General features: G+C 45.8%; 1 protein-coding gene across 2 annotated transcripts in view; it reads left to right on the top strand.

Annotated features, from left to right (window-relative positions):
• Window positions 1-2,209: 2,209 nt before the first annotated feature.
• The window catches only part of LOC144170664 (polypeptide N-acetylgalactosaminyltransferase 1-like), a 35,819-nt gene continuing 19,138 nt past the window's right edge, over window positions 2,210-18,890 (top strand). Inside the window, exons 1-2 of one of the 2 annotated variants that reach the window (XM_077700593.1) lie at window positions 2,210-2,326; window positions 16,665-17,068. In XM_077700593.1, the coding sequence (XP_077556719.1) occupies window positions 16,704-17,068 (365 nt within the window). In that variant the 5' untranslated portion in view covers window positions 2,210-2,326; window positions 16,665-16,703. Of the gene's footprint in view, window positions 2,327-14,671; window positions 17,069-18,890 lie in introns of those variants that run through there. The other variant, XM_077700594.1, reaches the window with a different exon arrangement.

An 18,890-nucleotide genomic window follows, 5' to 3' on the forward strand; every position in this document is an offset into this window, starting at 1 on the left:
CGGTTTGTATCAAATGCATATATTTTTGTATATAACAACACATTCAAAGCACTACTTTCTTATGACCGCAGACTAAGTTTGTAAAACAATTTTTCTATCGCAATACGCTTATTTTACCAAAAAAAGAAGTCACACAGGCAAAATGATAACATTGTATGTGTGTGACAGACACAGGTATCCTATGGTCCGTGGTTGTGTACTACTACGACTGAAGGAGGAATAGGTCGCTCCCCACAATTGAATAGAGCAAAGGCTGGACCTGCAGAAAGTGAGTGCAGTTGTTTTAGAGTAAGCTTATAATTATTTATTACATGCGGAATGGCAAATTTTGAGCATTTCAAAGCCGTTATTTGTTCTCGGTGTAGGGATGTGCCAAAGTTCGCTGTGACGATTACAGCAAGCTGAAACATTTAGCTGTAAGTGAGCTAGGCTTTTCAGTGTAGTACTGTTTGGGCGGATTTCGGATTTTAAAAACATTAAAAGCCGATATTCATAAACCAAGTTAAACATAAGGACTTTAAATTTAGCGAATAAATGGGATGTATGGGCACTGTAACACAGATTCCCAACAGCACGCATAACATTTTTTTGGAGTGTGTATATCTTGTTTTTGGAGGACTCAGTTCCGGATGCCCATTTCAGTTAACAATAACGTAAATGTGAAGCGAAAAGTGTATGAAAAAGGAGAAGTTTAAAAGGAGTTGGTAGAAGCGACTGGCACCTTCTAAGCATACCCAGAGACTTACTTAATTTGCTGCACACAGCTTTGGTTTGGGAGTCCCATACCATATATTCACGAAAAACAACTCTTAAAGTCTTAGCAGTTTGGGACAGCTGAATTTCAGCATTGTTTAGGTGAAGTTTACTCAAAATTTCAGATTTTTGTTTTTCACACGAAAGAGAACCGCCTTAGTTTTTGCGCTGTTCATAAGGAGAGAATTTTGGTGGACTATTTGTGTAGTTTGCCTAATGTTTGGTTCGCTTTCAATATCAGTTTCTTGCAATCACTGCCCGAAAAAAATATACTGGTGTCGTCAGCATAGATAATATATTTTGCCGATTGATCTATATTTATATCATTTATGTAGACATTAAATAGCAGATGACCTAAGATGCTGCCCTTTGGTACTCCGCATTTAATTTTGTAGGGTGAAGAAAGTTTCCTTCGTATACATACACTCTGATGTCGATTCGTTAAATAGCTTTTAATTAAATCGTAAGCAATTCCCCTGATACCATAATAATATAATTTTAGCAGCAGAGTATCATGACTAATCCTGTAAAATGCTTTTGTAAAATCTACAAATATTCCTAGAGTTGGCTTTTTTCTTCAATGTTAACTAGTATAAATTCTTCTTGGTGAAACAAAGCGGTCTCAGTCGAGAGACCTGGCCTAAAACCATACTGAGAGGAATTTATTATGGAGTGTGAGTCAAAGTATTTAGATACCCTAACAAAAATAATTTTCTCAAGGGGCTTCAAAAATATGGGCAACACAGATATGGGCCTATAATCGTACGTAATATTTTTGCCCCGTTGTTGTGAATAACAACTATCTTAGCATTTTTCATTCGCTTAGGGAAAACTCCTGTGCCTAAGACGAGGTTATATATGGGAGTTAACGATGGCAGTAGTATATCAAGGACGAAGGCAACCGGCTCCATTTTTATACCATCGATGTCCTCACTTTTGCCTTTTTTTTAGTTTCATAAAAGCACTAGCAACCTCAGATACATCAGTGATGCGGAGGAAAACTGTAGTAGCTAGAGGTGCGGGCAAGTAGCCTATAACACTGGTGTCGTGGGTGCTTTCTAGAAAAGAGGTAAAGTGATCATTAAATTTGTTTGCTAGCGCTGCACCTTTGTAGACGGACTGTCCAATAGTCATTTCGCATTTGTTTGATGTAGGTTTGCGAAAAATAAAAAATGAGTTAAGTTTTTTCCACATGTGCTTAACATCTGTAATGCCATAAAACATACTAACATAGTACGACTTCTTCGCTTGTCTTAGGATTTTAGTTAGGCTGTTTCTATACGTCTTAAAACATTTGAATGCGTTTGGATCGCGGTTTTTCAAAGAAGATCGGTATAAATTGTTTTTAGTGTTAACCATCTTTGTGTGGGTTGACGCAATTTATGGCTTACGAGCCCGTTTTGCTTTGTTAGCTTCTATGTAGGGAAAACATCGTTTGTAAACTGAGGAGAACTTTTCGATGAAACGGTCATAAGCCGTATTTTCCGAGGTACATGCAAACACATCATCCCAAATAATGCAGGCGAGTTCGTTGCGGAATCTGGAAAAGGTATCCGTCGTTATGGCTTGAAAAGTAAGCTTTATGTTTGGTTCTTTTGGGCAGTAGTGGCGGTCGGAAACTAAAATATGGGCAGGTGATCGCTAAGTGATACTGCAACAGTAATAGAAACAAGGCTATCCAAAGGCAGGTTGGTTACGAAAAGGTCAATAAGTGTTGAGCTATGGGAAGTGATGCAGGTGGGGTCTATTACGACATTGAATGAGAAATGAGAACCAATGAGGGTAGATAATTCTGCCTGTCTGGGAGATTTTCGCAGCATATCAATATTTAGGTCACGCCGAGAACTAATGTGTATTGGTGTGCGTTTACGAACACAAAAATAGCATCCAAACATGAGAAAAAATTTTCCACGTCACCATTAAGGCGTCTGTAAACCACGACAAAAATGAACTTTCCACATTGTATACTTATTGCTTGAATATCGGCGGTGGACCAGGAGAGTTCGTGAATTTGTTTGTAGCTATGACATAATTTAGTGAAAGTGCAAACTCCACCACCTCTGTGCGATTGTCTGTTGGAACAAACCACATTATAGCCATTTAACCATATTATGTCATGGTCAGTGAACCAAGTTTCAGTCATCATGATAACAGGGAAAGAAAAGCCAAACTCGTCGAGAAAGATACAAAATTCGTCGTATTTTCTGCGAGTGGATTGCATGTTTAAATGCACGAACGTTAGAGTCGATACATAATTTTCTACAATCGTTTGCCCAAGCGGAATTATTCATGGTTGAGTTTTTCAGAGCGGCCATAGTAACGCGAGCACATGTGAGGCCGTGCATGCAATATAGTGATTTTGGGAAGTGATTTTCGACTCAAGAATTATATGTATTAAATGCACCAGTATTAACATTGGGCAGAGTTCGGCGACAGTTATACCTAAAAACCTACTCGCAGCTTTATAAACGTTGTCCAGGTACGTTTTCAGAATCGATCACCATGCCCAGCTAATTTCTCAGGATTCCCGCCTGATTACCTAGAAGGATTTATGGTGGGATTTTCGATCGGGTAAATCAAGTTTGGAGGGATCGCTTCATAACAAAACAAACATTTCCAAGTACTGCAACGTACGTAGGTGATTCCTGTAGATAGGTGTGCAGACAGGTGAATATGAGGACTTTAGTTTGGTTCCACGGCTAGTTGTAGTCAGTTCTTCGCTAGGGGTGCTCTATTTGAACCAGAATACGCTGAAGAATCTCTTTCTTCTTCTGGAGGTACACCGGGCACTGGAAAGACATCATGGTATGGTAGGCGCCCTCTTCGGTCACGTCCGGCAGCTCAAGGCAGGAGGCACAGCACTCTTTCGCTGCGTTGCAGTATTTATAGTAGTGTCTCCTTGCGTACCGCACACAGCGAAACTCTGCCTTCTCGCCTGGGAAGTGGATTTCCGTGTGTCCGATCCTTGCAGAATTCACACACGTTGGTACAAACGTATTATCGAATACCGGACAGCGTGTCTAACCGACGTATAGTGCTTCCTTTCTGTCATTTGCTCGTATGCTTTCTTTCCAGTTTTGATTACCGCTCTTTTTCCGGCTTTTCCCTTCCATGTCTTCCTGAGTTCGATGTCTTCCTTTCCAGCATTGATGTTGTTTTGTCCCACTATCTTTTCGACGATTTCTTTGTCTTCGATGTTATCGTCGATGCCGACGATCATGAATTCCGGTAGTTTGATCCGTGGCTTTCTTGCTGCTACGTCTCTTGGTTAAGTGCTCTTCAAGTCGTTTCAGCCCTTCTGCGGATGTAGATGACACAATCACTCCTTCCTTGCTCTGGCGGAGCTTGTCATTCCTGAGGCCAAGCTGGCAAGGGTGGACGTTCCTTTTAATCAAGTTCTCTAGTGCAGCCGGTTTTAGGTTGGCTGCAGTTAGAATCGAGTGCTCCTGTGGGCTGCTCTTCTGTCGTTTTCGCTGTTTTGAAATATTCAACTGTGGGGGCCTTCTGTAGTGCCTTGCTGTAGTCCGCTGTGTGTCTTGGACCTTGTGTTTCCAGTGCCTCAGTAAGTCCTTCCACTTTACCTCGAAGTCGACAGTTCTCCTCCACCATGTCGAGACACATCTTTTTCATGCTGAGGAAGTCATCTAATAACGAATCTGTTAAAGATGACATTCTTGTGTTTTTGTTGCATTGGACTCCAAGATCAATAAATTTCTTTATGACTCTCCTTTCTACTTCTTGAAGTCGTTCCCTTAGAGTGGAAACCTCTTCACCCTCTCCTGAACTGTCAAGGGTGGGTAGTCCTGTACCGTGTTTTGTCCACCGTCCTGGTTCTGCTTGCCCTAGGCCATGGCCGTAGCACAGTGAGACAGCTCGTTCATTTTTAGTGTCGTTTTGTCGTTCGAGCAGGTGGTCTTCTGTCCCGTATATTCTCCATCTGTTATGCCTCCGTAGATCTTGCTAGGGGTGTCGAAGCATGATGGAGTAGACTCACTGTTCTCGTCCTCGTAATCTATATTATATCTGTTGGCATCGTCTCTTCTTCACTTAGTTTTTTGTCTTATTTTTTCTTGTTTTTCTTTTGCTTCTTCTCATTTTGCTTAATCTTCCTCGTTTCCTTCAGTTGAGTCAGTTGCTGCCTCCTTAAGTCGCTTTTTTCTTTTTCCTGCCAAATTTGGCGGAACCGTATTTCTGGTCTAGCCACGTTGTTTCTCAAAGATGGCTGCGCCCATGTTTGTTTATTGTTTCTTTTTCTCTCAAGCGTGCATAACGACTTTTTGGGCTTTTTCTCGATTTCTTAGGCCGTTTTTTGTGCAATAAACGTCCACAGACTGTCTTCGAGCTCTACAATTCCTCATTCAACCATTTTTCAACGTTTGCGTGCACTTTTCAGCTTCAAAAATGCGTTCTCTGTCGCGTAGACGGCGGTATGACAGAACCTAGGATGATTTTGCTGTTCATGCAATGCTTATGCTGTTGAAGCGAAAATTGATGCTCACCGCCTGCTGTTCTTGTATTCTTTACCTTTGGAGAGTCTCCTCCCGGGGTGTTTGCGCTGTCTCCTTGTTCCGCAGGCAATTTGTGGTCTCTTGTACGCGAATCGCCCACGACTGTCGAGTCCTTCGATGATCGTTTCACGTTGTGCGAATCGTGGAGAACCGCGACCCGCGATCCCGAGCCCGCGCGCTTCCGGGGAGACTTGTGCGCTGAAACCGGACCGGCGCTCCGCTGGTTCGTCGGCGTCCCCCGAGATATGGCACCACCGATCTGTGCGGGCATAGGCGCGCGGGGGCGGGCGGCGCGAATGTGTGCGCGCGGGAGACGGGAGAGTCTCGTCGGAGACCCGGTAGGTGCTGGTTCGGCAGAACATCGCGGCGGTGATGGATACATGTATCTCAGTTGGGAACTTTGTCGCGCGCCGTGAGTGCCTGATTCCCGTTCTCGATGACGACCCGGACGGCGTGATTCGTGAACGCCGTCGAGCCGTGTGCTCGCATGCTTTGGGATTCCCCAAATAAACGGCTGTTCTTCGGCACTACTGTCTACTTTGTTCTCGTATCGGCGGACCTCACTGGGGTGCCGTAGGCATGGGAGCACGCGGGTTTGACACGCCGGGAGCCAGCGTGAGGGCCTACCCCAGAGTGCTGGCAAGGTCCCCGAGGAACCCCTCATATCCCACAACGTGTAAGTCAAGTCCGTCGTGTCTGAAACTTCACTCAGGGATTCTCTAAAGGTTACACTCACGATTCACTACTTCCATTTTTGAAAAATCAATGCTGAAATTGCTGAAAACTCAATTTTTTTATCAGAGCTCCGGTCCGCATGGAGCGCTCACCGCGCCCCCTAGGATCCCGCCGTTTCGTCGTCCTCTGCAGGCCCAGTGGGCATACTCACCATGCGTTTCAAATACCTGCCCTGGAAACGTCATCGCTGACGTCACGAAACACAGGATTTAGCAGGAGAATTGCATTTTGGCTTAAATTAGGTGATTTCTCACGGCATAACGCTTCGTTTGCTGCTGGACAAGCGCTGGGGGTGTTATAAAACACCTAATCTTTCGTATAATACCGACTTGTGTATTGTCTTCTGGCCACCTTAAGAAAATGGGTTAGCCCAAGAACGGTGGTGTTAGCCCTATGACGCCTGGTGTTGTAGTTACTACTACAGTTACTACTATGTTGTTGCTGTTTTGTACAAAACGAAGCTCTTCCTGTGAAATTTTGCACATACCAGACAAGCTTCACGCAAAACGAAAGTCCTCAATGTAAAGCCGAAATCGATACGCAAAGGTTCTGAGTGTTTATCTAGGCGGAAATTCTCAAAAATAAGGCATGTTAATCGAGCAGGCAGATATGGTACCATTGTGATTTACTTGTGTGCATTTACATTTGTATTCCTAAGACGCGGTTCTGGACTGTCCAGAAAATTGCAGGTGCTGGCCGGTATTGTAGATAGTGATCGGTACGGTCGGTGTCGATTGGTACAACCGCTGCATTTCATGCCAGCAATCGCGGGTCACCATGCGAGCGAAGTGAAGTTGGTGAGGTTGAAGAATAAATTTAAATCATGTGAGAGAGAGCGGCATCCCTACCCTGCAATTCTTTTGTGCGTTGGCTCCGGCTGGTGCCAGTTGTTATTGGCAGATGGTATATTGTCACGGGAGAGAGAGATTGGTTCTGGAACGGAGAACTCTGTTTTATCTGCTACCTGCACACAGCCCAGAGCGAAGAACTTCATCCTCATCACAAAAAGGTATAGTCCGGGCTACTTGGTGTCCACTTAGTCAGCGCATACCGCTGCGCATAATTAGCGTACCTAGTGTGCCAGTATAAAGAAGGCCATTAAGGAATGATCCTTGAATAACTGTGTTTACGGTGAACTCCTGCTAAGATGACCTGGGTAAAGACAAATTCTCGCTTATGCCCAACAACGACTATGCCGAGATGGGCGGGGTTTTATTCCGCATTATGGGCAGTTTGTTATGTTTTGACTATAATAGGAATGGACTTCTGCTTCCGTTTTTTCGTACCAGGGGAAATAGTTCAAAGTAGCAGACCCAATTTCCTCAGTGGGGGAAAAAAATCATTCCTATGAACGCAGAGCATTCTTTGCCGAGTAACCCTTAAACCCCGACTCCCCAACCGTGCTATGCCCTGAATTTGCACAATAATTCGTAATTATCCGAGTTAAAACATCCCTTCGCTGTAAATTGCGATAGCGTCAATGCATATAAGAGGTCGAACGTAATGTTAAAAATCAAGAAATACAGAAAAGAACAATTACAAATTACAAAAGTGAACGTACAAAATCAAAACATGGATATTATACACATCTTTCAAGAAGCAAAAACGAAAATAAAAAACACCAGACAAGAAAGGTGGAAACACAAATAAAAGTATCGTTGAAGCGGACCTTCATTTGCAGAAAAAAAATAATTTGTGGAATTATAACACTTAATCGTTATAACAACATAAATGAGGATGATTCGCATGGAATTTTAAACCAATAAAATACGAAAGATATAAAAATAAAAATATAATAGCAGCAAACATACAAAATCAAAAATATGCATCTTGCAACACACATACTGCCCATAAAACGGATATTAGAATTAAAAACCCCAAAAAGAATGACGGCAACATAGATAAATAAATCATGAAAACTAACAAACCCGGTGACGCCCTTCATTTGCATAAAAATGCAGAATTGGTGGAGTTAAGACTGTTAATTGCTATACCGTGTTAGCCAAAAAGCAAAGCTATAACACGATGAAAAAGAAAGCAATGTGGTTCCTCACACACAAATTTGCTGTAAACATCTCTATGAAGACAAAATTACTAGGTTTGATGAACATACCAGATAAAAAATACCTCCAAACGAAGACAAAAATAAAAATGCATTGAAAACCGATACAGGAATACAAAAACTGCAAACACGGCTCAACCGCTTGACGTCCTGCGCCTGAACGAAAATGCTTAATTGGCTGAACGTTTCTGAAAAAACAGAAATACCCAAATAGAAATAATTAAAAAATATAAAACCTAACTTTCAAAATAGAAAATATGTATGCTCTCAAAACGAAGACAGCCATAAAAAATCCAACAAAACAAAAACGGAAACATGAATTTAAAAAATTGAAAACGCACCGTGTAACGCCGTGCAATATAGTAACTAAAGATAATCGGTCGAAGGGAATAAAAAATAAAAATACGAAAAACTACATAATACAGAAAAAACACCAACGAAATAAAAATATGTATTTTATAAAGCGCGTTTAGAAAAAAGAGACAAGAATAAACATTTTTTTAAAAGAGCGACACAAACATGAATACAGAAAAATGTGAACAAGCCCTAGCCAAACACTGCGCCTTTCATCTGCGCAGATATGCATACATGGCGAAGCTAAGGCACCTAAAGGCAATGTTAGTGTAAATCTACACCCCTTGTCAAAGTTTTGTAGGCCACTCCTAAGCCTTCTCGACCACAAATAATTCACAGAATCGGCTTTACCTTTAAAGGGGCCCTGAAAGGCATTTTGAGCACACTAAATGAACTAGCGCAATCGTTAGATAGGGTCGTCAACATCATCTGTGCCAAGTATTACTCTTTTACGCGCAGCGGAAAGCTCACACTTTTGTTGCAAAGTTTGTCGCTTTTTTCTCACCCTTCCCTTCGTGTTTTTGACCGCCGCCATCTTCACATGTCTACATCATCGATGCCCATATGTTCGTCATGAGCTAGACATCCTGCTATTGGGCGGCTTTTTCACGCACTTCCGGCAAAGAGATGAGTCCTCTGCTCAGCATCGGCTCGCCCGCTGATCTGCCAGCGGAGTGCCGGAGTGTTGGACATTTTACGACAAACGAAACAAGTGTAATCAAACGCTTAACCGTTTGTATTGAATGCAACACGGCCATAGCACGACATGGATTTTATGTTACATGAGTATGTACCATAAAGAAAGCCCCGTGACACTTATTTGGTGCAATCGCAGAGAACGCCCTGAGCCGAATGCCAGGGTTTGACGCGTACATTTTATTCAACTTCAAAACAATCCAGAGATGCGTTTCGAACGAACGCAACGTCACAACATGCGTTGAAAGTCTGAACCGCGATTGACAGACGATGGGTTGCCTCCTCCTGCCCGTCGTAAATTCGGCACTCACCTCACACCCGGTTTGCGTGGACGAACAGCAAGTCACAACTCTGGCGCGCAAGCGAGAAGGCTTTTAGCCAGGCACACTACACATACCCCATGCGAGGTTGAGTCGTACGTCGTTCGAGAAAGATAATCCAGACCATGGGAAGCACTATCCACCCGCAGAACTAAAATGTCGCATTTCATCCCGAAACGAACGCGTCCACAACACACAGGAGGCGATGCACACACACACACAGCTTCGGTCACTGCATTGGCTTAGCTGCAAGCTTCGTTCGGACAATTAGCGATGCTACGACGATACAGAGCTGCGTGAGGACGACGTGCTAACCACTTCACGTATTTAAAAACACAGGGGCAAAGAACTAGGTTAATCGGAAGCAAAAAATATTTCCTCCATTATAGTGCCTGAAATATACTGGCTAGTGTGCCGAGGGCGGGCTCCAGGCGGGCGCCGGGAGTGATGTACGCGGCCGGCTGTAAGGTCCCTAGGGACCTTAGCCGGCTGCAGCTTGGGGCGCTGCCTTGCGGGAGTGTGCGCGTTCGTTCGGCCCGAGCAGATCGCGCGGTTACCTCCGAGCTGCGGCGCAGACGGCAGCGGCAGAACTTTCCATTCCCGCTTGCGACGAAAGCGAGCGAATGCGACGGAAATTCTGTCGCGCGACGAAAATTTGTCCCGACCATCGACCATTCGACAAAAACGATCGTCGCGCGACAGAGCGACGGAATTCCTGCCGCTTTCACTCGCTTGGTCGCAAGTGCGAACGGGCCTTTATGCGCAATCACATAAAACAAGCTCTTGCTTATCGCCTGAGCATACGGTTTATATCTGACTACGTTACACTGTGCTTGCCAGTGCATTTAAACGATGTCACTAGGTTTGAAACGTACGCGCTCGGCGTGCAGCTTTGTAAACGCAAGCGGCCTCACATACGCACGCTATTTTGCTGCTAATAGAGTTTTAGTACAGCGTTTGTGGCCTTTGCATACGCTAAACGCTAAATTTTTGCATCCCGCTACGTAAACACTGCGAGGGGAGTTTTAGTAGAGCGGTAGAGCGTCTAATCAGTTTTGCGTAGCGACACACTAATGCATACGGCGCCATCTGTCAAATGTTTTCCGAAATGTCTCGCCGGAGTGCCGGAGTGTTTGGACATTTTACGACTATCCAAACAAGTGCAAACATACGTTTTCCCGTCAGTGTTGAATGCAACACATGGGTGCAGCTTGTCAGAACACGGGTTCTCGCTGATCGAGTGCGGCGTTGGTTTGCTCTGCGCCTTCCCGTTCATCGCCGCTGATAAAGCGATCCAATCCGGCGCGTTTTGTGCACGGGTTCTGTGTCGGTTTAAAATGTCCTTTTTCACATGCCGCCGGTAGTAGGAATTACAACCGCTGCAAAATAACACCCGGCACCAGCGGGGTCACATCTGAGACCGCGCTTTTTGGATAAACAGTGCGCGGTGCACCAAAGGGAACGAGCGCACGATTCCCCCCGCGCGGCTGCGAATTCGCCGCCGATACCAACGGCAGCTACGTACACCGCGAAAGGGCAAGGCCAGGCCGCACACATGCGGCCAGGTCCTTCGTTCACTTTTCCAGCCTTTAGAGGAGTGTCCATGGGGCCAACAAAGATGAAAAAGCCGAAAGAGCTGGCCCGTAGCAGACGGCAGTCTGTGGGAGCGCAATAGCGGAAGTTCGTCACCGCTGAGGAGCGGAGCATCATGGGAGGCATGGAGGAAAGAAAATTCTTTCCTCCATGATGGGAGGGGAGGCCAACAGCGAAGAAACAGTTGAAAGGAGGAGGAAATACGGCGCGACGATAATGCGCGGTTTTTGATTTACGATTTCTCAGCTAATACTCATCGCTTTAACAAAATTCTTGCAGGAGGAGATTGCTAATACATTGCTTTATTTGGTTACATGTACATCCATGCATCGGCGGAAGGCATTTCAGGACCCCTTTAAATGTGACAAAAATATTTTAAGGCAGTAAGAAACACAGGTGTTTTCTCAAGCTTTCCTGCAGAAAAAGTTTCAGCCTCACTCGGCACGTAAGCTTGTACATTGAAATTTTTGCAGCCTCCACGTTTCTGGATTGGCCCACAAAATTTTGACAAAGACTCTACAAGGTAAGGCAAAAAAAAAATGGCCGCGTATTTGTTCCTTTCGTTGCGAATGTCGCCGAAAGGCGATAGTAGGCCGGCGACCGTGCCAAGTAAATGCCACCCTTCTCCTTCCCGCGTTGCTCTCCTGCTTCATTCCTCCCACGAAAAAACGCTTGAGGTCTGCTTAAGTCAATTTAAATTTACCGCGTTCTACTGCTCCAAGTCCGGTATCTCGATGCCAGCGCTGCCGTACGGCGGAGACGCGCTTTAGTTGAGGCACCCTACTACAACGTTTATAGAACCGGGTTGGCCAAACGAACGTAGGTCTCACCTAGTGGAACCTTTCGTTGCTATAGGCCTCCTGCGCTGCCCAGGGGGCGCTGCGCAAGCGGCTTCCGGGCAGTACTTCCGGGTAGTACAAAGCTGCGCGGGTCCCATAGGATCCCGTGTTGACAGAAGCAAACTGAGCTCGACGCTCCCGATTATTTTGCGACATGGTCACCAGTTCATCCCCGACGCGTCCGATCTATTTCAGCGATCAACTTGGCATTAGGGGGAGAAGCTTTGCAGCGCTTAACACGTTTACAGCGCCGACGAAAGTGCCGGGACCGTGACGGCGTCTGCTACTCGCAGGTTCAACGATCGATGGTCGTACGAAGTAAAATGTTAAGTGAAATTTCTAGTTTAAACTAATACTCTAGGTGAGAGAGACTTCTCAAAAACAGCCAAGAAGAGTGACGCAATCGGTGATGATCGCGCTTTAAAAAGCCAGCGAGTCCGGCGGACCGCAGGCTCGCCTGCTGCGGTGCGCCGCTCTTTTGCGTACCTGCACACTATGCGTGCACTTTCATCAAACAGTGCTCGTTTGCGTCGCCGTTACGAATACACGGTGCAGCGTTAGCTTGCCGTTTTGTTGCGTGTCTCAGTGACAAATTGCCGCGACCGTCAGAAGCGTGAAATCTGTTTTGCGATTCCGAAATTATATATAGTGGCCGTAAAACAAAGTGGTCGGGCGAACTAAGAGGCCGCTCGCTTTCCTTGTTTGCTCTCGCTTTACTTAATTACGCTCTTGCAGTATACATTCCCAGTTCGCACTTAATAGCCTAGAATGAGCGTCAGCAACGGCCGAGTTCCATGCAGCCGACACGGCGGAGGGCTGGACGGCAAATCGGAAGGGGGGGGGGGGGAGGAGGGGGGGGGCTTTGAATGCAAAGAGAAAAAATTCAGCGAATTTCTAATAATATTTGACAATAATCTGGCGAAGTGTGAAGATGGGGGTGCAATTCAACTGGAGGACGCCAATTCTCTGTTCTTACCTCGCTGTCTAACTCCATTTGAAGTCAAAACTGGGGTGTCGGCGTTTAGATTCGACGACCCCTGCACTAGGAAACCAACACAGTCAGTGATGATCGTATGTAAATATTCGGGGCCCCGCGCCGTGTATGCGGCTGTGTTATGTTATGCTGTGTTAGGTGGTGTTATAGAAGTACACATCTCTGCAGGCAGCGGGCGTGTGATTTGGTGCATGTTTTGCGTCCTTTAATAGCGCTTAATTTGTTTATTTGGCGCTATTGCCCCACCTAGCTCTAGTATACATGTACCCTCCCGTTCGTAAATCGTGCGGCGTAAAACGTTACGCAAGAATCATTTAGTTTGCGAAAATACGAAACAAAATTTCCACTCGTTTCAAAGGCGGTGCCAGGCCAGCAGTGTCAGCTGAGTCGGCTGCGCAATTATTGCGTTCGCTTGCATGCTCCCGCTGAAGCAACCTTTTGCAGTTACCTCAGGATATAGGATGAGCAGCGTTCCTTGTTTATGCTACTCGTGAACTTTCCTTTGTCGACCGCACGCAAGAAGAAAAAACTGTAACTGTCGTGAAACAGTTAAACCACCCGACCTGGCGATACTGTCCCACGCCGCGACCATCGCGAAAGCTCGCTAAAAGAAAGCCGACAAATCGGCTTCTTTTAGCGGATATTATTTTGTTTAGCCTCTGCAACTACTTTAAGGGCTATTTCATACAATATGCAGTCATTTAAACTCGCCACAAAGCGCCACAACCAACTTTCACTCTGGCTTGTAATTGAAAACACATGGAGGGCGGCGGGGGTCGTCTGCTTTTGTACTACCCAGAGGCGTTCGCCGCTAGGGGCGCTGCATGTCGCCAAAACTCCAGCGCAGGAGGCCTATTGCCGTTTTATTTCTGAAATGCCACAGGAGGTAGTGCTGGCAACAGCAGGGGACGGTTTTTTTCATTTTATGAGGTATTTAATTTGCTATCGCAAAAATTAAGCATCCATAGATTTTTTAATAAAAGAGCACTGCAAGCATCAGTTATGTATGGATTTGATACCTTATCTTTGTCTAATGTCTTGTTGTTGTTCAACAATGGTGACAAGTGCGAACACTAACACCGGAATTAAGCGTTTAGATTTGCCTTTGAGTATATAAGACTACTGCGCAGCTTTCGTTTCACTTGCCGAGTGGCTGAATAGAGTCACTGACAGACAGACAGACAAACCAAAATTTAATCGTTTAAGTAGCCCAAGAAAGACTGTCGTCTTTAAAAGAAACAAAGGGAAACCACAAGACCATAAAAAAAGCCAACATACATGGCCTCTCTAATGGCTATAAAGAACTCAGAACGAAGACAAGCGGCGTAAGAACGCTACGCATTATTATTCAATTCTCCCATTTCCTGACCAATTGTTTTTTTTTTTTTCACTTTTTAACAATAATCTGCGCTGAGCCAAACATGAAGAGGCTCCATTTTAGCTGTGGCAGAGAACATGAGCTACGCAAACGCAGTCGAGGTCGTGCTGAATGCACCAAAATGTGCTCGTTCGAATACACTGCCATTCTGGCATCGTTCTGGAGAAACCATATTAAAAGTTGGTTGTTCAGGCTTTCTCACTTCACCACCTTCTGCGCGGCACAATAGACAATTCTTCTTGCGGGTAGTCGTTGTGCAGTAAGTTCGCATTAATTTTACAACGTTCTGAGGGAGGGGAAAAGGGAGAACACCGGTGTGTTCGAGACTTCGGAGCACGTAAAAGATCCCCAGGAGGTCAAAATTAATCCGGAGCCCTCCACTACGCGCCTCATCGCCTGTGAAGCGTCGGCGCGTTAAACCTTACAATCAATCATCAATCAATCAATCAATCAATCAATCAATCAATCAATCAATCAATCAATCAATCAATCAATCAAATTTTTACAACGTTATTTTAGCTACTATATATCCCGTCACTTAAATATCCGTCTTGCCGAGTTCTTGGGATTTATTTTGTAAGGAAGGTAGAGAAAAAATAGCACTAATTCAAATAAAATATTCTGTAAATTAAACAAAACAGGAAACAAACATAATTCAGTTGTACGCGCCGTGAGCCCGCGTTTGTAGTTATCTTTCTTCGTTTTCTTTTGATGCTCAACAAAACCGAAGGACCCATGAATTCAGCTCCGCTTGTTTACTCTAATGGAAGGCGGAAAAGTAGCAAGTAAAACAAAAAAGGCTGCATAAATTCAGAGTATTTTCCACTAATGCGTAATCGTGATACCGCTTGTCTCGAGGTGAATTCTTTGCAGATAAATATGGCTATCAGTAGCAGAAAACTTTGGATTATTTTACCTATTGAAGTTTTCTTTTCTTTCTTTTTGCAAATAGTATAAATTTATACCATTAGTGCGATGAAGTGCCTTTACTTCGGTAATAATTTTTTTTTGAAGATGCAAGGCTTACTGCAGAGTTGGCCCGGCTCCACTATTTTTTATACGTATTTCCAACGTTGCTTTGCGGGCTTTTTGTTTAGTCTTCGTATTTTGGGGGAGAGGCATAATTTGCATATTTTTCGTGGATATGTTCGTTTTTTCTATGTTTCTTACTTGGTTGGTTTCTCAAAATTCTGTACTGCAAGTTATTTCTGTTCGCGCTATTAAAACAATTAAAGGTGTTACTTCCGCGAAATCTGCTTTTTTGCGTGTGTGGAAATTGAGGGCGTTATACGGTCCTGGCTGTGGGTGTACTCGCCAAAGAAAGGTACGCATTAAAAAATAAAGCCGTTACACTCATTCCGAAAGCTGTCGGAAGTGGAAAGCAGTGATTCGCCATAATGGGCTGTAACGCCGTTATCCACTCACTGCTACCACCCCACGCATTTCAAATTTCCCGCCTTCGCAGTGCTCGCGCGCCCCCTGCCTGAAACTGCGCCAGCGGGAGTTCTGTTCTTTTTGTACTTGTTTTGATTTAGTATGCCGGAGCTGTTTTGCGTCATTTCGAACGCGTAATATTGCGTCATTTCGAACGCGGGGATGGAGCTGGGGCGCGAGATGACCAAGACAGCTAATAGTTCTGTGACACGGAAAGGTCGGGCCTACAGGCTTCTGATCTGCTCCTCGCGGCAAAGACCCGCTTGAGCAACTTCTTGATCGTTATGTTGCCACAGTGGTTGCATACTTTTTTGGCTGTGTCTAGAGTGGCCTCCGACGGTACTATAAGCGCTCCACTGAATTAAAGTCTACTGGTGTTTACAAAAAAAAAAAAAAAAAAGCACCGTCTTGGTCTACTTCACACCGCCTTCACGTATAGTAACGTAACATGATCAAAGCAACCCAACATAAATAATTCAGTAGTTTTTCTTTTCCCCGTTTTTATTTCAGGTTTTTTTCCCGCTGGGCTCGAAGGAGGGAAATTTTGCCCTGTTTCTTTCACGTCCAAGCACGAAAACACCACCTTTGGCCGGTTACGAGTGTAGAATGCATTTTTTCCTCTGGGAAACAAAACTCAAGCCTGGCATATCCTCCTCGGTGGGTATAAGTCTTCCCCCAAAGGAAAAGAAGACCCAGGGCTTGTAGTTGTCGCAGTAAAATTCCGTGAAGGCATCATCATCATCGTAATTTCTGCCGTCGTCTCACCATCATCATCATTAGTTGCCGCTGAACCCACATGTTCGCCCGACCATTTTGTCAGTTCTGTCTGTGTCACGAGCACTCTCAGGATAGTTCTGCGTCGTATATCTTGCGACTGCCCCCGTTTACGCAAGAAAGCAACTCCTGTTGCAGCTCATCAGAGCATCCTCCTAACTCCCGCCTCGTAGTTTTGGGGGCCACAACTGACACCGAACCCCATGGCCTTTTTGCTTTTCAAGCGCCGCCGTTCCAGCATCATTCGCTTCCTCGTCGCCTTCATGATTGCCGGAGTGACAGTAATGTTTCTACAAAGCATCAACACGCCGGAAGAGAACGTCCCCTTCAGGCGGCCGTTCGTACAGAAGTACGACGCCGTCGTGGCCAATGGCGTCGTGGTCATTGGCGCCGACGCACCGCCCTACACGGGTGACGAGAGCCCGCTGCTCGAGGACGTGGACGACCCGGACGAGGCCGAGTTCTTCGCAAGGTTCATCCCTCACTGGGGCCAGAATGGTGCGGGAGTCTACTTGTCTGACGCCGAGAAGGAGATAGCTGACAAGGAGTTCGCCAGGGCGGGATTCAACGCGTACGCTTCCGATAGGATTCCGCTCAACAGGACGGTCGGAGAGCGCCGACACTCCAGGTAAGCACGACTAGCCGTTCGGCTTAATGCGCCTCTGGCGCCCACACGGCTTATTGGTTAGTTCAGCGCCAAAGCAGCCCGTATTCATAGCGTGCGCCTAAATGAATGAGGCATTTAGAGGGACGGCCGTGGGGGATTTCCCTGTCCACTCCCCTTTTCCCATCTGCGTACGTAAAGCAACAGGGTAAACTTATTGCCCACATACCCTTACTCAGTGATGTGGGGCGCACCCCCGAGAAGCATTCGGGAATTCGCCTGAGGTAATAACCAATAACACCCGCTACGCTCTTCCTCAGTCCATTGTTCAGACTTTCCTCGCTTCTCTATCTCCCATCACGACGGCGTAGTAAGCAGCAGGAGCAGAAATAGTGGATAGGGGGTGGAAGTTAGGGGGTTCATATATTAAACGCCGACATGCTTTCATCACATGCGTATAGGTATAGTTTCTGAGATGTAAACAGGATACCACCTTTCACCCCTCCTCCGTAGCGTTGAATAGCAGCTCCAGAAAGAAAAGCCCGGTCACTGCAAAGCGAAGAGGAATGGGTTACATAGATTTGCTCAGGCTAACTGCACATGTCCACGCTGTAACCGTTCTATGCATTATATATGTTTCAATTCTATTAACAAATCTTCTAGAGTACAGAATCACTTCTTGCAATTCTTACGGGTGGTGAATGTGAAATCATCAACTTCCAAATGAACCCCTTTCTGAGCTTTCCTTTCTGTTGTGGGGCTGCGGTAATGGTGGCAATTGCGGACGTCTGCTGCGCCGTTGCTGAACAACACTGAACGCCCACATCAGCACTATCTCTCCGCTTTCCCCATGGCTCCTCGTATGTCGAGCTGCTGCCACGCAGCGCCGTCCGTGTAGGACACCATGTTGGGCTAGTTGATGGCCATATACACAGATCTGAACTGCGCACCTGTTTGAGACCAAGGGCGGACAGATGCGCACAATGCATGACATGGAACAAACCTCGTGCAATGAACTTTCGAAGGAGGTAGACGCCTTGAGCCTTCAGACACTGCCGCCAGCGCCAAATTCGTCGTTTTCCCTCAATGGGCAATGTAGTGCTTTCGCATCACTAAGTCTGTGAATATAGTGTAGTGTCGCGACGGCGACGGCCACGAAGGGCAGTGCAGAGAGACGACGCACGCTCGTTGAAGGGGAAACCCAAGAAAAGGTTTATTCAAAATGGTGTCGCCTGTTATAACGCGATAACGGCCCCCTGGAGGTACACCACCAATATGCTGGTATCTGAAAAGCCCGATACTCAATTGGATTATTTGGAGCGTGGCTGGTTTGACAGCGTGGCCGTGGGCGTCGATGTGCGCAGCCGAGAATGGCTCCCACGTGACTGCGAAGCCTTCCATACCACTATCTTAGTACGAATTTGGACCTCGTTCCTAGGCGACGCACTAAGAAAGCTGACAGTGCGGTAGTGCGTGTGAGTACGGTGTTCAGTTAGCAATCAAGCACGCCTCCCACAGACCTCGCACGTCGGCGATACAGCCGGAATTCCTGGCTGAGAAATACTAGAAATAGCACAGAGATGGTTCAGTTGGGCATAAATGCTTTCGTATTCATGACTCAGAAGAAGAGCGGAGGTGCCCCAGCTTTCTTTTCTAGGAAATTTGTCCATTTCGTATGGTGGGAAACACAACCGAGTAACAAAACATAGGGGTATTTTACCATTTTTGAATGCGAATGAGGACGATAAAAGCATGATGCTTGTCCGCGCTCAAATCTCCTTTTGCAACTTCTATGCCTCGGGGGGAGGGGGGGGGGGGGGAATGCCTGGCCATGCATGGTTAACTG

The sequence above is a fragment of the Haemaphysalis longicornis genome, unplaced genomic scaffold (genome assembly GCF_048455015.1).
Source record: "Haemaphysalis longicornis isolate Haplotype H1 unplaced genomic scaffold, Haemaphysalis longicornis Haplotype H1 scaffold_2, whole genome shotgun sequence".
Taxonomy (NCBI): Eukaryota; Metazoa; Arthropoda; class Arachnida; order Ixodida; family Ixodidae; genus Haemaphysalis; species Haemaphysalis longicornis.